A 21,048-nucleotide genomic window follows, 5' to 3' on the forward strand; every position below is an offset into this window, starting at 1 on the left:
GCTCCTTCGTCCCATGTGAAGCGAACCAAAGCGGGAGAGTGAGGGTCAGAGCTGTTCGGCAGGGTACCAGATCCTTCCCACCGGCACATCTGCATGTGAAATCGCCATTTCACCCCTCCACACTCCCTAATTGTTGCTAAAATTATTTGTGAAATTGCCTTCCACCAGGAGTGTTTTCCACGGCAATTGTCACACGATTTTATATGCACGGTGGGCCCACAGAGTTGACACATGCACCTCTTCTTTTTCTGCCATATGCGCTTTTTATTCCACTTTAATAGCGAAGCATTATTTTTGAACAATTACCTTTAAGCAATTACTCTGTGTACTCGAGGGCAAGGCAACCTGTTGTCACCAATGAGCGGGTCGATCCAAATGTTGTCATTACCACAAACAGCAAAAGGAGCGATTTAGACGTCCATGCTTACTTAATTGAAAGGTTAACAAGGTAAAGGCAACTTACGGTCTAACCTTGGACAGACAGGGCAACTTTTACACAGCATCTGTCCACTCAGAAAACACAGCATCAGTGTCTGACAGTTATTCTGTGCCGAGAATTTTAACTCATGCAAATCTTTGCGCGTGCACCGTGGAAAAATAATTGTGGACACACTGGGTTAGGCAGATTTTTAATCGACAGTATTTACTTTGATATGGTCAATTAATTTGGATTTTTTTTTTTACACTCATATTCAATTAGAATTAGATTCTTTATCTGCGTAAATAATAATAATAATAAAACGTATTTAAAGCTGTCACCAAATAGTTGAGGTGTAGCTATAGATGCAATTCAAGGGTTACATTTTTTTTTTTAGAATATGCCAATTATCTAGAAAAAAAAATAGAATAAAGTAGATAGCGCGAAGAAAAAAAGGAAATTAAGACTCTCAACTTTAGAAAGCTCCTATTTCTCGGGTTTAAGCAGCTGAATGTCATGAAAGCAGACACATTTTAAAAAGTCAGGATTTAGAATAACATTTAGATATAATAACATTTTGAACTGAAGGTTTTTCGGTCTATGGAGTCTCATGAGGGGAGGCAGGAGTGAATTAAAAGTGGAATGTGGTGCTCTGATTGGTCGGCCGGCCTCTGGCTAAACCCACTCTCTTTCATCCATAAAAGAAAGGCCGGGGAGCCTATGGGAGCTCGCGCCTGTCTCCTCCTACGACATGCACGAAAGTTGGCCACTTAAACTACTTCCAACCAGGCAGCAGACATTATACTGAACCCAAACTACGCCAGGGGAAAAGAATAACAGTGCTTTTCTGCAACTCTGATATTCAACTTCGTGTGCCACTCCGCTATTTTGTAAATTGTATTTTCATTTGGCTGCTGTTTGGTCTCATTTTGGCGTAGCAGCAGAGGAGAGCATCACTTTTATTTTTCTCTGCTGGAAGACGGGCTCGTCCGGTTTCTCCACCTGGGATTGGGATTTGACAGCAGACTCTTTTTGAGCACTGTTGAAGGCATTCCGTTTATTTTACTTGGACTTTGTGACAGTAACGGGTTCGAGTACATTTGTTGTTTGTGTCAGTAGCTACATGATGGCTACTTTACCCGGAACAATGCCTCGTATGATGCGCCCTGCGCCAGGCCAGAACTACCCTCGAACCGGCTTCCCCCTAGAAGGTAAGAGAAGTGACAACATGTGTGTGATGTGTGAGCTTGTTTGCTGTGACAAAACTCATCAGCTGTGCACTCTGTCAGCCTGTGTTCGAGTCACACACAGTCACACAGTTTGTTATCGGCGACATGCTGGGAAATAAAAAGGTGGGTGAACAAATACGACCTCCAGTCAGAGATAATTAAAGTTAACAGCCTCAGTCACAAGTGAATTAAAGCTGGAGTAAAGATGTTGTTTGTGCTTTCGTATACATCTAAAAACTTTTTGGAAATTTTGCGTATATTTTCAGCCTTATAACATCTGATTTTTGAAAGTTTTTTTGTTGTAAAACTTTTATTTATTTATTAACTCTTAATTGTTTTTCCACTTTAGAGCTATCTTGTCCCAGAAATGTTTGCCTCTTATAGTTCTGTACTACATTTATTTAGGCTATAATGCATGAATGCTATAATAAGGCTTAAATAAAATACATTTGTGTGTTTAGATATTCAATACGCTGCTTTTCCAATCGCTGACGACTTCAACATATTACAAGGTCAAGATTCTTATTTTTATACAATTTGATACAACCTTAACCTACAGTAATTTGTCTCCATATTTTCATGAATGAAAGGTTAAGTTTTTTTTTTGTTTGTTAAATTTATAGGACAACAAATCCCAGTAAAAGTTCAGCGATCACACACGAAACAAACACACCCATACCAACAAACAAAAGCAATCTAATTGGTAATTTTTTTCCCCCTCCGAACTTCAATGCCCAGACTCTCGTCGTGTGAACATATGGACGTAAAAAAGATCACTTTGTATTTGCGTGCGTTTTTGGAAACAGTTTTCCCATTACGCTCAGATCGTGCTCAAGTGCTCTGGACTGAAACGTAGAAAAACCACGTAGCTCGCGAGTTCCTCGAGCTCCGGGATTATTTCAAGTGTCCTGATGCTGGAAATGACCACAATACACACAGCAAAGAGACGACTCAAAGGATCACATCAATATTTGTACAGCATGACTAGGAATAATCAAGGTGGGAAGTGTCAGCCTCTTTAGTGTCTCTTGAATGTGAAATTGAGCGCTGAAGTGGCCTCGGATACATCCTGTCAGACAGACAGACGCTGAGAGAATTTGGCACGAGTCTCTCTTGAAAATGTGTAATATGATAATGTGAGTAAACTGCGTCCCATTAAAAGTCAGTAACATAGTAAACATGCTGCTATTTGTGTGGCACTGGGTCGAATTCGCTTATTATTTTTCCAAAAAACATTTTCCAAATCTTGTTGGCTCTTTTGTTGTTTTTGAGACTTTTTTTTTTTTTTTTTTAATTTATTGTGGCGCAGTGTCCACCCCTCTGGGCCAGGGGAGGGTGAACCAGCTTGGCGGCGTGTTCATCAACGGGAGGCCCTTGCCAAATCACATCCGACACAAGATAGTGGAGATGGCCCACCACGGCATCCGACCCTGTGTAATCTCGCGACAACTGCGAGTTTCTCACGGTTGTGTCTCGAAGATCCTCTGTCGATACCAGGAGACCGGCTCGATCCGTCCAGGGGCCATCGGGGGCAGCAAGCCCAGGGTGAGTGGGGTCCATGCGGGTGGGTCTGTGTGGGTCACTGTCACTGCAGGTGACCGGCATCAAGGGGTACAGGACAGCTAAGAGAGCTCAAAACTCAGGAAGTGTTATAATAAAGCAGCGTCGAGACAAAAACTTAAGTCTTAAATGCATTATTATAGTTATGTTTTATTATTATTTGACTATTACTCCATTTCCTCCCACCTATAACTTCCTGTTTTTGTTTAATCAAAACCACGTTGCTGCTAATAATTGTTTCATTTCTTTCCTTTGAAAGTTAATATCCCATATTTTAGAATATGGATAAAATGATCTAAATTGCAAAAATAAAATAAACATTTACTTAAACACAAGATACTTAAAATGAAAAAAGACAGAATGAAATCCCTGTATTTGTTACCGTTTATGGTCTCTTGAATTAATTAAAAATACATATTTACATTCTTTTTTGAAGGGTATGGGTTTTGTTTCCAGTATGTTTGTGTCATATTGCATGCTAGTTTATTTTGTACAGGGCCATATCTTTTTCACAGGGGTTAATTCTTAAATCACGTTTGTGTATTTTATTTTCAATATTATTTCTTACTTTTGAAAGGAAAACATTTACTTCTCATCTTTAAAAATTCCTCTCAATTAAAACTGCTTCTTTCCCCTCTTTTGTCCTTTGCCTCCCCTCTTGCCTTCATCGCACCACTTCAACCCTTCAGCAGGTGGCAACTCCTGACGTGGAGAAGCGGATCGAAGAGTACAAGAGAGAGAACCCGGGGATGTTCAGCTGGGAGATCCGGGATAAGCTGCTGAAGGACGGGGTGTGCGACAGAAGCACGGTTCCTTCAGGTGAGGCTTCATCTGGTAAGCTGCACTTTATTTCTTTTTTTTTTCTTTTTTTTGTTATTACTAGCCAACACTGCAGCATCAGTCATGTCAGATCATCACTTTGAACCCAACTTAATTTTAAGCACCCTCCCCCTCAGTTACTGATATTAAAATGTTTCGGTGTAGCAGAAAGCTCACCTGAGCCAGAAAAAACTCACCTTGTATTATTACATTTTTAGAGTGTGATTTCCTTTAATTTTCATTTCCTCGACAAAGCTGCTCATGTCAAACTTTTCCTGTGCCATTTGTTGTATCCTTCTAAAACAAATGTATGATAGGATTATTCTGGTTCTTTTATGGGTTTTAGGGCTAATCACCCATTTACCTTTTTGTTGCCATTAGTGAGCTCCATCAGCCGCGTTTTGAGGGCCCGATTTGGCAAAAAAGATGACGAGGATGACTGTGATAAGAAGGATGAAGATGGAGAAAGGAAAACAAAGCATAGCATCGATGGCATCCTCGGTGATAAATGTAAGTTAACGGCAGAAACTATCTGGCCATTTTTTGTACATATATGTTTGAATTACAAATAATTATAATTATTATAATGCAGAGTAAATAACAGCCTTGTAAACAGGAAAGCGCTTGTTTTAAATAGACTTCCTACTTCACGTCCTCTTGGGAAATTGTCCCACATCCGAGCTTTCAGCTAAATGCAGAGAATTTATTCCTGCTTTTAACTCCGAGCCAGCACTTGTTCATTCACTCAATTATTTATGAGAGCCTTTGGCAGAAGGTATTTAAGTGCAGAAAATTAATTTGTGTAGCGAATTCCTCCTCATTCATTCACTCATTTAACGACCCTTAAACGACAGCTGACAGTTGACCCATTTCACAATCGATGTCAGTTCACTGACATTTCACCACTTGTCACTTAAAGTGGAAATCAATGTTCATATTATTATTTGCTCTATTAGTAATGCTGCGAGGAGGAAGAAATAAGGCTTTGATGCACGTATTGGCTGTCACTGTTTGTCAATAGAATTTACAAGCTTGTAATAACCTTAAAATGCATTGAGATCCCCTCTTGTTTATGGTATTTTTTCTATAGCATATTTAACATATTTTAAAACACAACATAGAGAAACATTACAAATGAGGGAGCATTACCTTATGTTACAAACAATTAGACCTTCTTCTTTTATTTTTTATTTTTTAAATGAGGATGTAAACGGTTTTTTTGTTGTTGGGTTTTTTTTTTTTCATTTTACAGTAAAAACTTCACATTTTATTGTCGTATCTTTTGCTATATGTTATTTGTTTTGCTGTTTTGCTTACCCATGGAGGGCAACATGCTTATATGTTTCAAAGCTCTATAAAGGTTTCTCCTTTTTTGATGATCAAACGTATGTGAATGGCGTTTTCGATAAGAGTTCACAAAAGGCTCTCCCCTCAAAAAGACACTGCCAAAACATTTTCAAACTTGAAGATGAACTTCACGCGCAACAAACCTCCCCTCCCTCCATTGACGCGTTTCTAAAAGTGAAGAGTCCGAGGTACAAAAGTAAATCCTGGAAAGCAGGGCACCGAAAAGGGAGAGTGTGGGCCCGTCCTTTCTCATTCAAACAGCGGCTAAAAAGAGGGAGAAAAGTTTGGACAAAGGGCACGAAGGAATATAAAAGGAGATGAATTATTCAGCACGCCCCGCTGCTAGATAGTTTTGTAATTTTCCATAATGGTCCGTTCGAGAAGAATCAGTTGATAGCGTGAAAACGGTCTCCTTTTTCTGTCACTCCACGCAGTAATGTTAGGAAGAAAGGGGGAAAAAATCACATTTCTGTTTCAAATATCCCAGAGTTCGTATAGATGAACTATAAACCCTGCTGACTTTAAATGACGATTATTTTCTGCTTTTAGTATGAACGTTATGTTAATGCGTAATGCAATTATTTGACTTGTCAAATATTAACTACAATATTATTGACTTTCTACTGTTTGATCCACAAAATATATCGGAGTTTGTTCTTTAAATAGCGTTGCTTCTGTTTTAAATCAGGACTTAATTACGTTACTATAAAAAGATACGCACCCTCTGCGTATTCTATACCGGCATCCGGATGGCATCTAATAATGTTAATACTTATTAGAGTAAGCGCTGGAAACGACGGTTGCTGAATAGGTGTCTGTGTTCGTGCCTGGTGTAATAGCTCGCAGGCAGGGTAAGAAATGTATTTATCCCCAATCAGCCCCTCACTCTCTGAGTTTGAAGCGCAGCCCTTATGTGGTGAGGGGTTTTAAAGCAGATTAAATAGAGCCTTTTATTTCTTTTCACTTTCATCTCAGAGCGGAGCTCACAGTGGCTCGCCCAGGGCACAAAATTCATGAGATTTTTTTTTTTTTCGTTTACTTATCCAGATTTTAAGACTTTATTTATTTATCTATTTGTTTATTAGCCTTGTGTATTTGATTTTCTCAGAGGTTACATCACGGATTTATCCCAGCTATAATCTTGCTTTATTAAACGTGTAAACCGATAACCATATTGAAATAATCAGAATTTATTTCAATGCATTTTTCTCTGAAGGATGGTGGGAGAAGCAACCAAAACTTACAAATGTTTGCACTTTTTTTTTACACTTCTTTCATGGTTCCTTTTTTAATGTGTTAATGTTTAATGGTCTGAGATTCCATAAATTAGTGTCCAATTCCGTGCATATGCATCGAACGGCTGTTAAATTTGTACCAAAATGAAATTACGCGCTAGAAATGGAGAAAGGGTTACATAACATCTGTGCAAACTTGAGCATCCTTTTGTTTTGCGCCACGCGGCTAAGAAAGAAAAGGTGAATCAGGTGTCCTTCATCCATCTGCCACACAAATGTAACTAAATGACCATCAGCTGTGGTGCAGACAGGCGATGGACACTTCAGCAAATCGCAGGATTACCTGAGGCCCTCAATCTAATTTAACAGATGCCAGGTGGGATTATTCCCGCGCGTCAGGAAGGGAAAGTGACAGAGCCGTGGAGAGGTGTGAGGAAGTCAGACGTACCAAATATCCAGGATGGACGTGGCTAAAGATGGTCACAAATTAAAACCTTTATGTTTCAATAAAGGTAAATCCTAAAATCTGACCTATTTGTTTCAAACATACTTAAAGAAAAAAAAAAGTCACATTTTAAATTTCTGAAAAGAGTGAGTGCTACCTGTGAAGGGTTGTAAATTCACGTCAAAGTTAACCATTGGCCAAAAATGAGTTTATTGAGGATTATCACATACTCCAACGCCCAGCAATGATCTTTCACCCTTACAAAAAATAACCAAAGATATTTCTTTTGTTTTTTTTAACCGAGGATATAGAGAGCAGAATGGTGTTAAAGCTGTCCCCTCGATGCTTTACCACGTAAACTCACATTCACGCACGCACTAACACACACACTTTTGCACACGCACGCCCAGCTTCTCAGTGTATGGTAATATAATGTAGCTATATTTCGGGTCTAAAGCCGTGCTGAATGAGAAGGACAGGGGAATGAAGCGAGAGACCACTTCAAACAAATCCATCTGGAACAGTGTGTGAGAGAGATTCAGTGAAAGTATGGGGAAGTTATTTAGCTATTAATAACGTTTTTTCCTCAGGCATTGAGAGTCACTCCATCTGCACTTTCTCGCAGCTATTTGGCTGGGTGGAAATTGAGGGAGACCCAAATGTTGGGCAGAGATAACATACCCATCATAGCCCAGACCCTGCGCTGTGCTTCACTGCATTAAACTCGGATTAACCTCCCCTGTCCCCGCAGCCACTCAAGCCACATTTCACTGGAATTTACATCGGTAGGCCTACATTTCTTATAAAGAAGGCCGAGCCTAAAATTATACTAATAATTATTATTATTATAATACGGATGTATTTTTATCCATAGGCCTATACCATGTAAAGTTGAAAACATTAAGGGATAAAGGCACATTTCACATTGTTCTTTTTTAAATATAGAGAGTTCAATGACAATTGATATGACAATTCAACAATATAAGGTTGTTGTTTTTTTTTCAAATATCTTTAAATTCTATAAATCGTTGTCATATCACAACGATTTAATATGGCAACTTGGCATCTGATATATTGACAGTCAGTAGAATGAATTGGTTTTATGACACTTTTATATTTTAATGATCTGATCGGATCTGATTGACAAGATACTAATGTTTTTCAATACTCTTGACTGGCTTAATATCCAAAAATTCAGCCAAATATATATTATTTTCTTGTTGTTTGCTGGTTGTTTAACCCAGTGGTTCTAAAACATTATTGGCTTGTGTACCCCTTTTCACAATTTCTTTCAATCAAGTGCCCTCATATACAGCCAAGAACATTTTTCAGGAAATTGTTTGGGAAAAGAAAATGAATCAATGTGTGTGGTCTTCATACATTCATATATATTTAAGCTCTATTATAAGTGAATATCCCCAAGTTGGAAATAGTGCCCTATTTGATGTTGCGTTATTATATTGGTTTGTTGTGGTGAAACTTTCTTGAACGACAATGGTCATGTACTTGCAGTACTCCCACATACCCCTAGGAGTGCACATAACCCTATTTGAGAAACACTGCCTGATTTACACGATTAATCTGGCTACCTGGCAGATACCCCTACTGCCCAAATTGCAAGTTACATGTGATTTAAACAGCTGTTTAATATTATTTTAAAAAAATCAATGTGATGGAAATAAATGTGGGCTGAGTCACATTGACAAAAAGTCAGCACGTTAGCTAGCTTAGACAGGCAAGGCTAGGCTAACAATTTAAGACCGCACCTTAAAGCAGAAAACAAGCTTTCGGCTACATTTTTCTTACATATTTGGCAAAATATATATATATTTTTTTATAAACAAAAAATGTAGATATACATTTCTTTTCTTTTTTTTTATGACACTGGCAGACTACATCGGATTCTAAATAGCCAATATGAGAGTTTAGCCTAAATTCGGTGACACTTGCCTTTTCAGCTTCACATTTTTTTATTTAAAAAAAAAGTGCTTTATTTGGTTGTTAATGACATATTGCTTTATAGCACATTATGGAGAGAAGCTACTTCTACCAGTGTAACAAATTAGCCTATTGGTTCCAGCAAGGTAACATGAGCAAACCGTGCAACATAATAACATGAAACGCATTGCTTATGAGTAATGAGTAATGCATCAATTTTAAGGAGGGCAATTTAAGCTTGTAGGCCTACCATGCTGCAGAGACATTTCAGTGTCAGGAGCTTTAAGAGTCGGCAGTATTAGGCTAAATAAAAAAAAAATGAGTAGGCTTACATTCACTCTGTGCTGGCATTTGACTTTGATCACATCAGAAATATTCATGGAAGCACAAACACAGGCTCTGCCACCATTATCCAGGCTGACAGTGATACCTCTCAAGGCTGTCTATTAATTAAAGTGGCGCTTACCATGTGGGACGACTCCCTATCTGGGCACAAAAATGTTTTTTTCCATCTCTTGTGGGGCTCTTTTAAAGGGGCAATCTTTCCTCTCCAGCTTCTTGTGGGAAATTTCAAAGTGTACAGAGGAAGACATGGGGATTTCTAGCTCATTTATAAAGACGAGTTTATAATCCTTTCCTGCTTAATAACTTAAAAGGATTCAATTTCTCCCTTCATTTATGGGGTTATGATCGCACATTGTTAGACTCAGATAGTAGCATTTCAAGGTTAACATTTCCTACTCGAAAATATCAGAATATAAGCCGTAAACCCATAGGTGCCCTTTGTTTAGCCTGCAATTTCCTCCGCAAATGCTGATAGGCCCATTTTAGATTTTTTAGTTGTTACTATTAATGTGATAACAACGAGGAAGACTACATTGATAAGATGTCTCTATGCCACCGAGCATTTTCAAGTGATGGGATATTTAATTATAGCATATAATTTCACCATCGAGAATTAAATTCAGTAGGCTTACGCACACTCTGAGGATTGAATGTCTGGTTGGGGGTCCCAAACCATACGAGACAAATTAAAGAGGAAGCATTGCCCTCCAGGTATCCTGTCACACACAACAGTAGGGTGCTTCATTTCTGTCTGTGTTTTATTCTGCCAATTTTCACTCTGGGGCTCTGGGATCTTGCGCTGCGCTGCCTGCAGGCTGTAGGCTAAAATAAATACAGAAACTTACATTTTAAATGTTTTTTTTTGTCTTTGCTTAAGCTGGTCTAGCCACCCCACCCTCTTTTTCTCCTCTTAGAAAGTGTGTCACATATTCAACAGGTGGTCATAGATGACAAAACTTTGTTAGGTCTCTATTTTGTTGAGGAACTTTGATAGTTTCAATAATTTCCTCAATCAGTTTCACGAACAATTAGAAAGGAAATAAAACACATTTCCTTAATATTTTTCTTTTGTTGCCAATTTTGTAGATCACATAGGCGTGGTTTGTTTGAAATTGGACTATGAATCTTTAGCAATTTGTGATTTGTTTGGTTAATGTAATTCTTATTTAAATGTATACTATAGCCTATATGCTTGTATATATATGTGTGTGTTTGTGTGTTTTTGTAACCTATTCGGTTGTTGGCCTCCTGACATCGCGTCAAGTATTTACATTTCCACTTCAGCCGTTTAAGGCATCCTCTACATTGGCGCCGCTTTGTTAGCGTTGATGTTTAATTGGCTGGAAGAAGATGAATGAGGCTGACAGGAATCAGCTGTCCACAGATTCCCCTGTGAGTCTGACTCGGAAATCATAACCTGACCAGCTTTTCCTCCACTGAAACCAGCCCGTTGAACTTGTCACATCTAATTAGGGTGTTAAAACGCACCGAGTGCATCATGGAAAACAGTAGGTGGTGGGTCCGGGGCAGCCAATAAGGCCTTTTTGGGTCAGATGGTGGAGGGGGAGGGGGAATGAGCGGCGTGGTTGGATGCTGAAGTTGTTGAATTGGACCGCTGCGGGCTTTATTTTCTAACGCAGGCCTTTTTTCCACTCTTACTTCAATTATGGCCGTGCAACGGGTTACACAGGACGGCCTGCACGGGCCGTACAGCCTTGTTTTAATTAGGTATGAAATTAATTACAGCAGACATCTTTTAAACACTTTTAAAATGGGCTCATTTTTTTCCAGAGTCTAAAGGTGTAACAGTGGATTAATGGCTTACTGCCAAAATTACATTTTATTGCATCCCGTCATTTGTGCGCTGCGTATCTAACAGGTGTCAGCCAATAACTGAATGCATATGTAAACTTTCTCACGTATTGTCAATGTTTGGATCCATAGATTTTATCCATAATTTTATATATAATGTGTGTTTGCGTGAGCGTGTTTTTTTTTTTTTTTTGCTGTAGGCTACAGGAGATCCATTGTATTTCCTTTCCATTTATAGCCACATACTGTATATGTATCTTTTAAATTTCTGGTAAAAAAAAAAAACTTTAAAAAAACTTTTTTGTGCTGCCTATAGTCTACACCTTCTGTGCAAATGTAAAAATACAATAGTTTTTGATTTCCACTTTAAGAAGTGTATTCCTTTTCAAAAATACTTTTTTTTCTTCTCGGTTGTATTGGGTCAAAAAAAAAAAAAGCCCTGTGATGTCTGACAGCCTCCTCTCGCCATTGTTAGCTGAACAGCCTCTAGAAAAGGACTAGAGAAAGGAAAGGGAGGAGAAAAGGCCCTTCTGTTATTTTCTGTCTTGAGACTTGCTGCATAGGCTATTCAGGCGAGTTGATGAACTCCTCCAAAAAGTTTATTAAGGGGATGAAAACAATAAGAACTAAAGCCTTTGGGTGCCCAGGCAGACAGTTTATAAACTAGCTGCTATTGTGCCTCAAAGGCAGATGCATGAATACTTTTCAATGGGGGCCTTCAAACTGACACGATCAGGCTGGACAGCAGCAGTTTTAAAGGGAGAGAGGGTGCTTCTGCTGCAGCTCACATCTTGGCCTTTTTTGCATTAATGTACATCTGCAGGGTGTAAGGGGGAGGGGTGTCTGTCAGGGACATGCTACTACTTTAAGCTTTTGATTTCCTTAAAAAGATATTTATCGTAGGGTAGACACTGTTTTATCTTCATATTTATTGATGCTAAAACATACAGTAAGTCCTTTTGATGGAATTGGGTGAAATTTAAGTCCTGCAAGTTTTTATTTTAGTTGCATTAAAAATACAGCTGGTTTAGTAGCTTGCATCGTATTCTCTCTTCGTGCTATTGTTTCATTCTTCTATGCGGAAATTATAATTGCAGCAAAATATCACAAATCATCATCATTGTACAAGTAAATGAACATTTAACCGAACAATTTTTTAATATCTGATGCAACTAAAAGCAGTCCATAAACAGTTTGGAGACGTGGATTTTTTATTGATGTATATGTGTATATTTTTTGAGTGGGGCGCGCTGATTACGCGCACTCAAGAAGATACATTATTCCACTCCTTTTGAGTCAACAATAGACTGTCACTCTTTATCCCTCTTCCCTCCTCCGTCCCTCCCTCTCCAGCTTCTCTCTTTCAGTCCTCTCAGTCTCTGGCTCTGTGCCTCCCAACATCAGAGGGAGTCCAGTGATTTGTGACCCCAGAAACCCCACACTTAATCTCGCTAAAGAGAGGGAGCATCCAGTTTTGCAGCTTGGCGGGCCCCAAATAGTCCAAGCCGGCTCTGGCAGGTGTCAACATTAGCAAACAATTGGTCCCCAGCCCCACACACCCCTTACCCGTACCCCAGTGCGGCTCTGAACCTAAACTATGTGAGGCGCTCTGAAAGGAGCCACATAATGGGGGAATGAGGAGGGGAAGGAGAGGCGGGGGAGAGATTACACTCTGAGACAGCTATTAGCAAGGATGAGGCTTTTCTAAACAAACAAACACAAAAAAGAAGAAGAAGGCGATCAATACTGTGTTAGTTTACCAAGTGGAGTCATCATTGTGGCTTTGGAGTATTTATTTTCTGCTCCATTGTTTTTCTGCACTTCTCAAACGTCTGTGGGCCATATTGGCAATCCAATTTAGTTTAGAGGGGGGGTCCATGGGAGGTCTATTTCTTCTCCCAGCCAGTTCATTCATGGATTTGGTGTTGTAATGGATCCTGATTGGTTAGTATTACCTCGAATAGTGGACACTGACCGGGCTGTCCGGTGGGAAAACAAACACTCAGGGATGACAGGGCTCTGTTAGCTCGGTGGGATTGCAGCCCCTCTCCCTCATTAGACAGGAGTGTCTTAGCGAGGAGTGCAGAGGAAAAGGGAGTAGAACGAGTTGACATGTGGACGAGTGGATATGTGTCTTGACAAGGGGGCCAATGTTTTTTCTAAAGACCATTTATTTACCTCTCACTGTTGATTCCTGGCCATGCCAACAGCAAAGACAAGAGTCCTCAGTGGGGGTAGGCTAGACTTCCAAAGGTTTTAACAGGAAAAAAAAGGCACAGTTATCAGAAATCTAACCAAATTGCTTTGAGAAGTCCACTTGGCCTCCAGACAAATGACAAATTAGACAGAATAAAAACAGTTCAGTTCTGGTAAGAGCCGCTAAAACAAAGTCACTGGTGCATTTAGGAAAGGTACCTTCATTGGCTGCAATAAACAAGTGCTTTAAAGAGACCTCTGAGCCTGGACAGGACAATGTGGCCTTTTGTCACAATACTCCAATAACAATGTCAACAAGCAATATAACAATCATTACAAGCTTTAAGGACACCTTATTACTTCTAAACAAAATCGTCAATCTCTGCCAAACTTTAAAAAGTCTAAAAAAAAACCTAAAAACATTAAATCTAGATTCAGTCTTTTGGTTTTTGCCTTAACTAGGTGTATCACCAAAGGGGACAGTAAGTTTGCAGAGTAATTTCAGCTTTAAACAGTCTCTAATTGACCATGTAATTTAACTTGTCATAGTCATTTTGGGTAATAAGTTCTCTACCAAACAAAATAAATGTTGTTGCAGCTGACAGATAGTGTCCTACAATGTTTGAGGCATTTTGTCCAACAGAGTTTATTCAGTATATTTACAACAGTGTCTCGAGCAGAGAACAACATCTTAATATGTTCTCATCTTTGCTTTGTTTTCTTCCAGCAGGGAAACCTGAAATATCTCGTCACTGTGGCTTTTTTGTTAGTGTTGGCTTTTAAAACAATGTAAAAGTCTGTTTTTACATTCTCCTTGTGTCAACAATATATTCAGTAAATTCATGCTTAAAAAGTTTAACATTTGTTTCTCTTGGAGTATAAATAATGCTAACAGTCGGTTGAGTTTGCCCATTCGTTTGTAGTTTGAAGAATGTATGAATAATAATAAACTATCATAATTCAATTAAATTTCCTGCCTGTCTGAAGTAATCTTGGCAAGATTTCTCACTGGACACTATTATAATAGGCAGGACATTTTTCTGAGTGATTAAACCATTGTTATCCTGCTAAATAATAATGCTGACAGATCACTCAAAAGAGTATACCGTACATTATTAAGTCCATGTTAAATTGTGCATTGGATGAGCAGGTCAGAGCCACATCATTTATTGAAAGCAATGTAGTTTCCTCCGATTCGCCGTGCCACCTAAGGTTGTCAAACTCTGACAGCTGGCTCAGATGGAGACAGTATGCTGCATTATGACCGTTCTCTGGTTACCATGGCGCCGCATTAGAAAAGACAAAAAGCATTTCTGGCTAATTTTATTACAATGCAGGAATAGCCCACATAATGTGCGACAGTAATTACGTTTAGCACAGCTCCCCTCAGTGATGAATGAGGGACATTGAACATGGTCCGCTAGTTTAAAAATCGCCATTAGCCCATGCTACTTAGGGCCAGAACATTTCACATTATATGCTCTTGATCTGCTTCACCACCGAGTTTGTTTTAATTGTGCGTGTTTCTCTTTTTCAAAAAACCACAAAGACAATAAACATGTTCCCAGAGTGTTGCAAATCAGAAATGTGTTTTTTTTTTCTCCACCGAGTTAAAATGTGTAAGCGGTTGTCCAAACAGAGGGGTGGAGCTCCTGTCCTTGCCGACTAAATAACAACTTCAAAATGTTGTCCCCCATTTTCATCTAATGGGCTTATTTCTGCATCGTCAGTCACTCTCTCCTTGGGGAATATGTAGTCTCAGTGTAAAAAGCTTTGCTACTGTGCCACATTAAAACCTCTCAATGTGGAGGGAACACAGGAAATAATGCCAAGCAATGTAATGCAGCACTGTGCACAGAGAGAAGCTCTTAATCATGAGCATTACATTCAGTATTGTAATGTAAAGGAACTCTTTGGAAACTGTTTATTGTATTCCACTAAACCTCACTGCACTGTAAGAGGGTTGAGTGCTGTGGAGTGATATATTTTAGATTAGCTTTATGTTATCATGAAATAAGACTACTGTGCTTTTTTTTTCTGAGGTAATGAACAAGCTGTACTTTTTTCAATTTCTTCTGTTTAAAAATAGAATTTAAAAGTAATAAAGTAATAAAGTGACACGCAAACATACAGAAATGTATCAAAAAGGGTCCATAGTTGCAGCTTTTTATAAAAGCATTAGTTCCATCTCTAAAAATAATCTTCACTTTTAAGCCAAATGACACATTTTTTGCAATTGTTTTTTAAAAGCTTTATTCGCATGAATATGATTTTTTTTTTCTTTTAAAGTTTCCATCTTTCTATGTAGCTCTTCTTTCCTTCCTCGTGTCCTTTAAGTCACATAAACTTTTCCGCAATATTTGCTGCCCGGCCTTGTCCAGAAAATTAGGAAACTTCCCCCGGGCACATCAAACTGTCCGCTGTGCATTCCTATACTGTGCCCAGTAATCTCTCTTTGGCTTTGTCGAGAAAATGATTTGTTCCTCCAGGAAACCTCGGCTCACAGCCCTGAGACGTTACTGTTTGATTTCCTGCGTAGGTTTTCAGAAGCTTTTTTGCTGGGGGACTGAGGCTCTGGCTTCAGTGCCATTTGGCAGAGCCCCCCAATGGGCTCCTTTTCTTTTTTTTTTACCTTCTTGTGCGCTTTGTTCATTTAATTTTTTTTCCCCCACTTTGACCTCAATTAGCAAAGACTAGAGCTCAGGCGGTGACATTCTGCTTGACAGAAGAGGAAACCTGGTGCAAAGTTTAGATTTATCAGCAAGAAAGGGTTTTAGTTTTTTTTACAAAGTACACTTTTTGCCCACCTTTTGGACCCATGCGTTAGATCACTTGTACTTTTTTTTCAAACACAGAAGAAAGTGAGATGATCTACAAAAAAAATGCCCTAAATGTAACTTTATGCAATGCTTGAAGGGAGATTTCCCTAATATTGATCCTAAAATAATGTCTCAAACAATCATTTATGCTAACACTGTTAACAGAAGAACAACATTTCCCCCTTGTTGACACAAAACCAAGCTAATATTATTGTATAGGTAAGTAGTATATTAAAGAAAAAGAGTCCCACCCTTCCAGCCCTTCACGCTTTCAAACTGAGGCAGCACAGAGGCCTGGGGAGTCAATATGTCAGCGTTTATGGATGCCCTGCGGAGCTGCACAGGGCTGTCAGGCCTCTATTCATGCTCTAATGGCCCCCCGAGGAGCTCGTCTCTACGGGCTGAAAAGGCCGGGGGCCCAGTGGACGCCCTGTTGTTGAAGGTGAGCGTGCGCTCTCATGGACGCGCCGTGCCTTCATCCGTATGACAAGAGCCATAAAAGAGCATCGCTCTCTCTGCTTCTCTCTCTCTGTCTCCTCCGCTTTCTCTCTCTCTCTCTCTCTCTCTCTCCCCCCCACTTCTCCCCCCCCCTTTCTCCCACTTTCACCTCGAACAGAGAAAAGGGGGCTAATTGTTTGTTGTGAGAGCCAAAGATTATAGAGCCTCCCATCTTTCTTCCTCCCTTTGCCTTTTTCTCCTCTTTTTTTGCAAGCCCCCTACTCCTTTTCAAAAGAATTTGATTCTGTCTGAGAGACAAGGGAAGAGAAGTTTTGGAATTCTTCTGAGGAATGTCATTGTAAAAAAAAAAAAAAAAACCTCCAAACTTGAAAACACAGACAGTGTGAGTTTGAATTATTTGCAAGAAAAACCAACGCCACCTTTTTGTAATTTCATCAGGTTGCGTTTATGGTTTCCATCACCTCTAATTTACTATAAAAAAAAATCAAACTGAACTTATTATCATGTTGCACAAGGTGATGCACAGCTTCTTTTCTCCTCTCCTCTCTCACTAGCTCACCACTTAAAATAGATTTTGGACATTGCCCTTGGCCCTCAGCCACCTGCTCTAAACTGGTAATTGACATGATAGGCATGAGACTAGGCTGAATCCAATGACATCTGTCCATAAAGGTGAGCTCCAAATGATTGTATTTCAGATAGTCGGTGGAGTTTTAATATCCTGATGTATACTTACGCATCTCATCCAGATTCAATTTGAGCTAAATGTCAAATTACGGCAAAGAGAAGGTCACTGACAGGCAGGAAAAATTGATGATGCATTTGGGCATGTTACCAAACCAACACAGTTAACTTGGTTTTTCCTCATGTACAGTGTTTTTATAGTTTATATGGTTATGAATTAATTCCAGCCACGCAGAGGCGTTGCTTACTTTGAGAGTTTTGTTTTTGTTTTTCACTCGCAGGGAGATAACCACAGGAAAAGATTATTCAGAGAGAATTTTTCTCTAAACCTCTGTGGTTATCGCTGTCGTCTATCTTGTATTCACATAAGGTTCCTATCTGAGATACATCCTTCAGTAAATGCCTTGAATCACATGCCTCCTTTAACTCAGCAAAGCCCTTTGGGATGAACAGGCAAGTGCATTAAGCAGAGATGCCGCGCCATTCTCACAAAAATGCAAATTGGGAAGTTGTTAGTTATTTGATGTAGCAGCACGATCCCCCCGCCCCCGAAACATCCCTCTGCTCCAGTGTTGGTGGTTTTGAATCGCATGCAGTCCTGGGGACAGGCAGGCCTGTTTATATGCAGGCCTGGAGCCGCAGAGACAGCACAGAGACAGATGCATGTCAGAGATAGCAGATCCCATCGCAGGCAGATGCCTCTTATCGCAGCCATGTTTGCATAATTAGGCCTTTTGATATTCAGCCCCTCTGACTGACAAAAAGTATAATTGCAGCATCAACTACGACAAAAGGTAGGCACAAAATAAACAAGTCAACATAAATAGGGAGAAAAGACGCGGTGTTATTTTTGTCCTGTGGGAAAAAAAGAGGGAGGAAAAAAGCAGCATTTTGAACTAAATCTGCTGTCAGTCACAGTCAACTGGTGTGACTTGCCGCTCACAGGCTGGTCCTGTGAATGCCTGCAAAACACTGAGCGTGAGGCCTGATTGTAATTATGCTGGAACTAATATGCTTTTCAAAATGAGCCATTATGAGCTAATGCTGCACTGCCAAAGCCCTGTCTGTTTTTGTCCCTCTGTCTCGGATAGTTTGCAAAGGTATAGCTGATATTGAGGCCATGGGTTATGATGTCACAGACAGGCTGACTCCCTAGCTTAATGCTAATACCTCTCACAGGTGAGCTACAGATACCTGACACCTGCAATATTGCAGAAGGATGCTTTAAAAATAATTATTTGAATATGTTTTAAATGAATTTTATTTGCACTAAAAGAGGAGTTTCTATATTTCCATCGTCAGTGTATGCAGTGATTTATGCATTTACCCTCTTTATTTTCTTTGTTGTATGGGGGTTTTGCAGGTTTTGTTACACATCTAAGTTTGCATTCTTTTAATTTTCCAATTGATACAGTGAAGGCTTTTCACCTTCTTCATTTTGTTCAGGTAGTAAAGAACATGGTTTTTAAAGATAAAGATAAAACAACATTTCAGTTTAAAGTTTTAAATCGATTTCTGCACATGAACACTTTTTCAACGCCATAGTTATTGTGTATTTATTCAACATCATCTAAAGTCTCAAATGCACATATATATGCTCATATATTTTTAGTCAGCTATGCTGTCGAAAACATAGCTGACAAGACTCTTTTTCTGTTGTTACTTATCATAAATGTGTAACCTCACTTGGTTAATTGAAGGTATTGGGTGGAAAGCTGTCTGTTTAATCAGCATTACCTCAGCGTCTCAAGGGGTAAAGCTGGAGGATCATGGAAGTTCGAGAAGGGGAGAGGTTGGATGAGTAGGTCAGGAAAGGCTTGAGGTGGGTGTAGGAGAGGTTTTCAGGACTGGTCATGAGGATCCCATCTGCCTGCAGTCTGAGGAGTTTAGTCTGAGAGGTCAGGAGAGGAGCATCAGAGGAGAGAACCTCCTTTAAACTTCGGGTGAACTTCAAACTATTAACTCACTGCACAAGTCCTTCAAGAGCACCAACTCTGTTTTATCTTAAAGTTATGCTCAGTCAAAGCCTACTTAAAACAGAGTCACACCAGGGTGAAACAAAAAAGAATTCAGCCATCTTTGCCTTTGTAGGGATTATTTTGAGTTTTTAAAACAGGATTAACCAATAGTTAATCACACTTTTTATATCAAATATAGTACAATCATTTTAACATTCCTAATCAAAACCTTACTTCTTTGTGTGAGCTGATGCAGACTTTTCTGACTGATTAGCTTCTCATAATTGGAAACATTTCTAGATACATTTAAGAACAACAACAACAACTGAAAATCTATATTAATTCAATGCAGAAAACCAAAACCTGAAAAAGTTATAAATTGGTCACTCAGAGACATTTGGAAAAACTCTGACCTTAAGTAGAGATTGAACATCACGCATGTCATTACACAGGTCATAAAAGACCAGGAATCTCTGATAAAGTCTAAATAATACTGAAATGCCTGAAAACCAAATATGGCTGCCTCGCATTGTCTTCTATCTGTCGATCACGATGATAAAAGTTTTGTCATGAAAATGGGGCTACGGTGTCAATGCTTGTTATATTTTACCCAAACATAAATCTTTAACCACACAACAATGATCGGTTTTGCCCTCTGAAAGGGATCACCTTTGTTTTATAAATTACATGTAGAACAGCTGTTTTATCTGTTAGGGATTGATTCCCTTCAATAAAATCACCTACAACCATTTGAACCTCTTAACAGCCTCTAATAAGTCCTGGCATTCATTACATTTCAGGTTAAATCTTTTATTCAAACCATATAAGTGTTATTTTTAATCTTAATCACGCGCTTACCTCAGATAAAGCAATGTGTAAACCTGATTAATTCCTATTTCTACTGGGCACATTTTAAATCAATATGAGGCAGAGACCTTAGAGGGCCCCTGGAGGGGAGTACACACAGTAAGCGTGCCCACTGGATGGCACATAATTACATTGTAATTGGACAATAAGTAATGAGACAAGGCATGAGTGCTTTATCAATATCCCCCTGAACCTGTGAACGGAATTACTGCAGTCCTATTATTTAAAGGTCTAATCAGAACGTACCTTTTTGTGGCGAGCAGACCATTAAGGAATTGACCTCAGCAGCCCTGCAGGGATTTTGTTGTCACTGGGTGTTATTATGTCTCAGATTGTTAACATTTGCATATGTGTGACGGGAGGAAAGTGACATGAAATTAAGATTTTTAAGAGTTTTTTTGTCCAGAAAACGGAACGAAAAACGGTCGCTTTCAGGCTAAAATCTTTGTCATCTGGGCTTTTGTAACAGTATTTATGCTAACCAGACATCAGCATCAGACTCTTTCCTGCATCAACAAAGAGAGCAGCCATCTGTTTCAATATATTTCCTACTCGCAAATGTTGTCAGCATATAGATGAGCTTTACGTCCAATCCGCAGTCCCAGTTGGCCTCGCACAGTGTGTGCCATTTCCCATTTTGCTTCACTCATTACAGGAAAGGTTGTTGACCTTGTGCTCGTGGTTCATGTACAAGAGCAGATGTGTTGCCTCTGTGGGGCTTAAAGGAGGGAAGCGGTGCAAGCTATTGTCTGCTGTGGTTTATCAGTCATTAGCCTGATAGCATGCTAAATGTGACACAGATTGCTCGGGAGGTTTACTTGCAACCTTAAGACAGTGAAACAAAGAGGAGGAAGAGGAAATAAGTGTCTTTCTTGGAGCCCCTTGAGTATGTATTTCTCGGCCGTGGCCCCCTCGTC

The 21,048-nt window shown here is 39.4% G+C and overlaps 1 protein-coding gene across 4 annotated transcripts in view; it reads left to right on the top strand.

The window, feature by feature from the left end:
- Positions 1-946: 946 nt before the first annotated feature.
- The window catches only part of pax7a (paired box 7a), a 47,008-nt gene continuing 26,906 nt past the window's right edge, over positions 947-21,048 (top strand). The window contains exons 1-4 of one of the 4 annotated variants that reach the window (XM_079342124.1): positions 948-1,629; positions 2,957-3,192; positions 3,900-4,041; positions 4,408-4,536. In XM_079342124.1, coding sequence (XP_079198250.1) covers positions 1,542-1,629; positions 2,957-3,192; positions 3,900-4,041; positions 4,408-4,536 — 595 coding nt within the window. In that variant the 5' untranslated portion in view covers positions 948-1,541. Of the gene's footprint in view, positions 1,630-2,956; positions 3,193-3,896; positions 4,042-4,407; positions 4,537-21,048 lie in introns of all 4 variants that reach the window. The other 3 variants (XM_079342123.1, XM_079342125.1, XM_079342126.1) reach the window with 3 other exon arrangements.

This window comes from Symphodus melops (assembly GCF_947650265.1).
Source record: "Symphodus melops genome assembly, chromosome: 4".
NCBI classification, from domain to species: domain Eukaryota; kingdom Metazoa; phylum Chordata; class Actinopteri; order Labriformes; family Labridae; genus Symphodus; species Symphodus melops.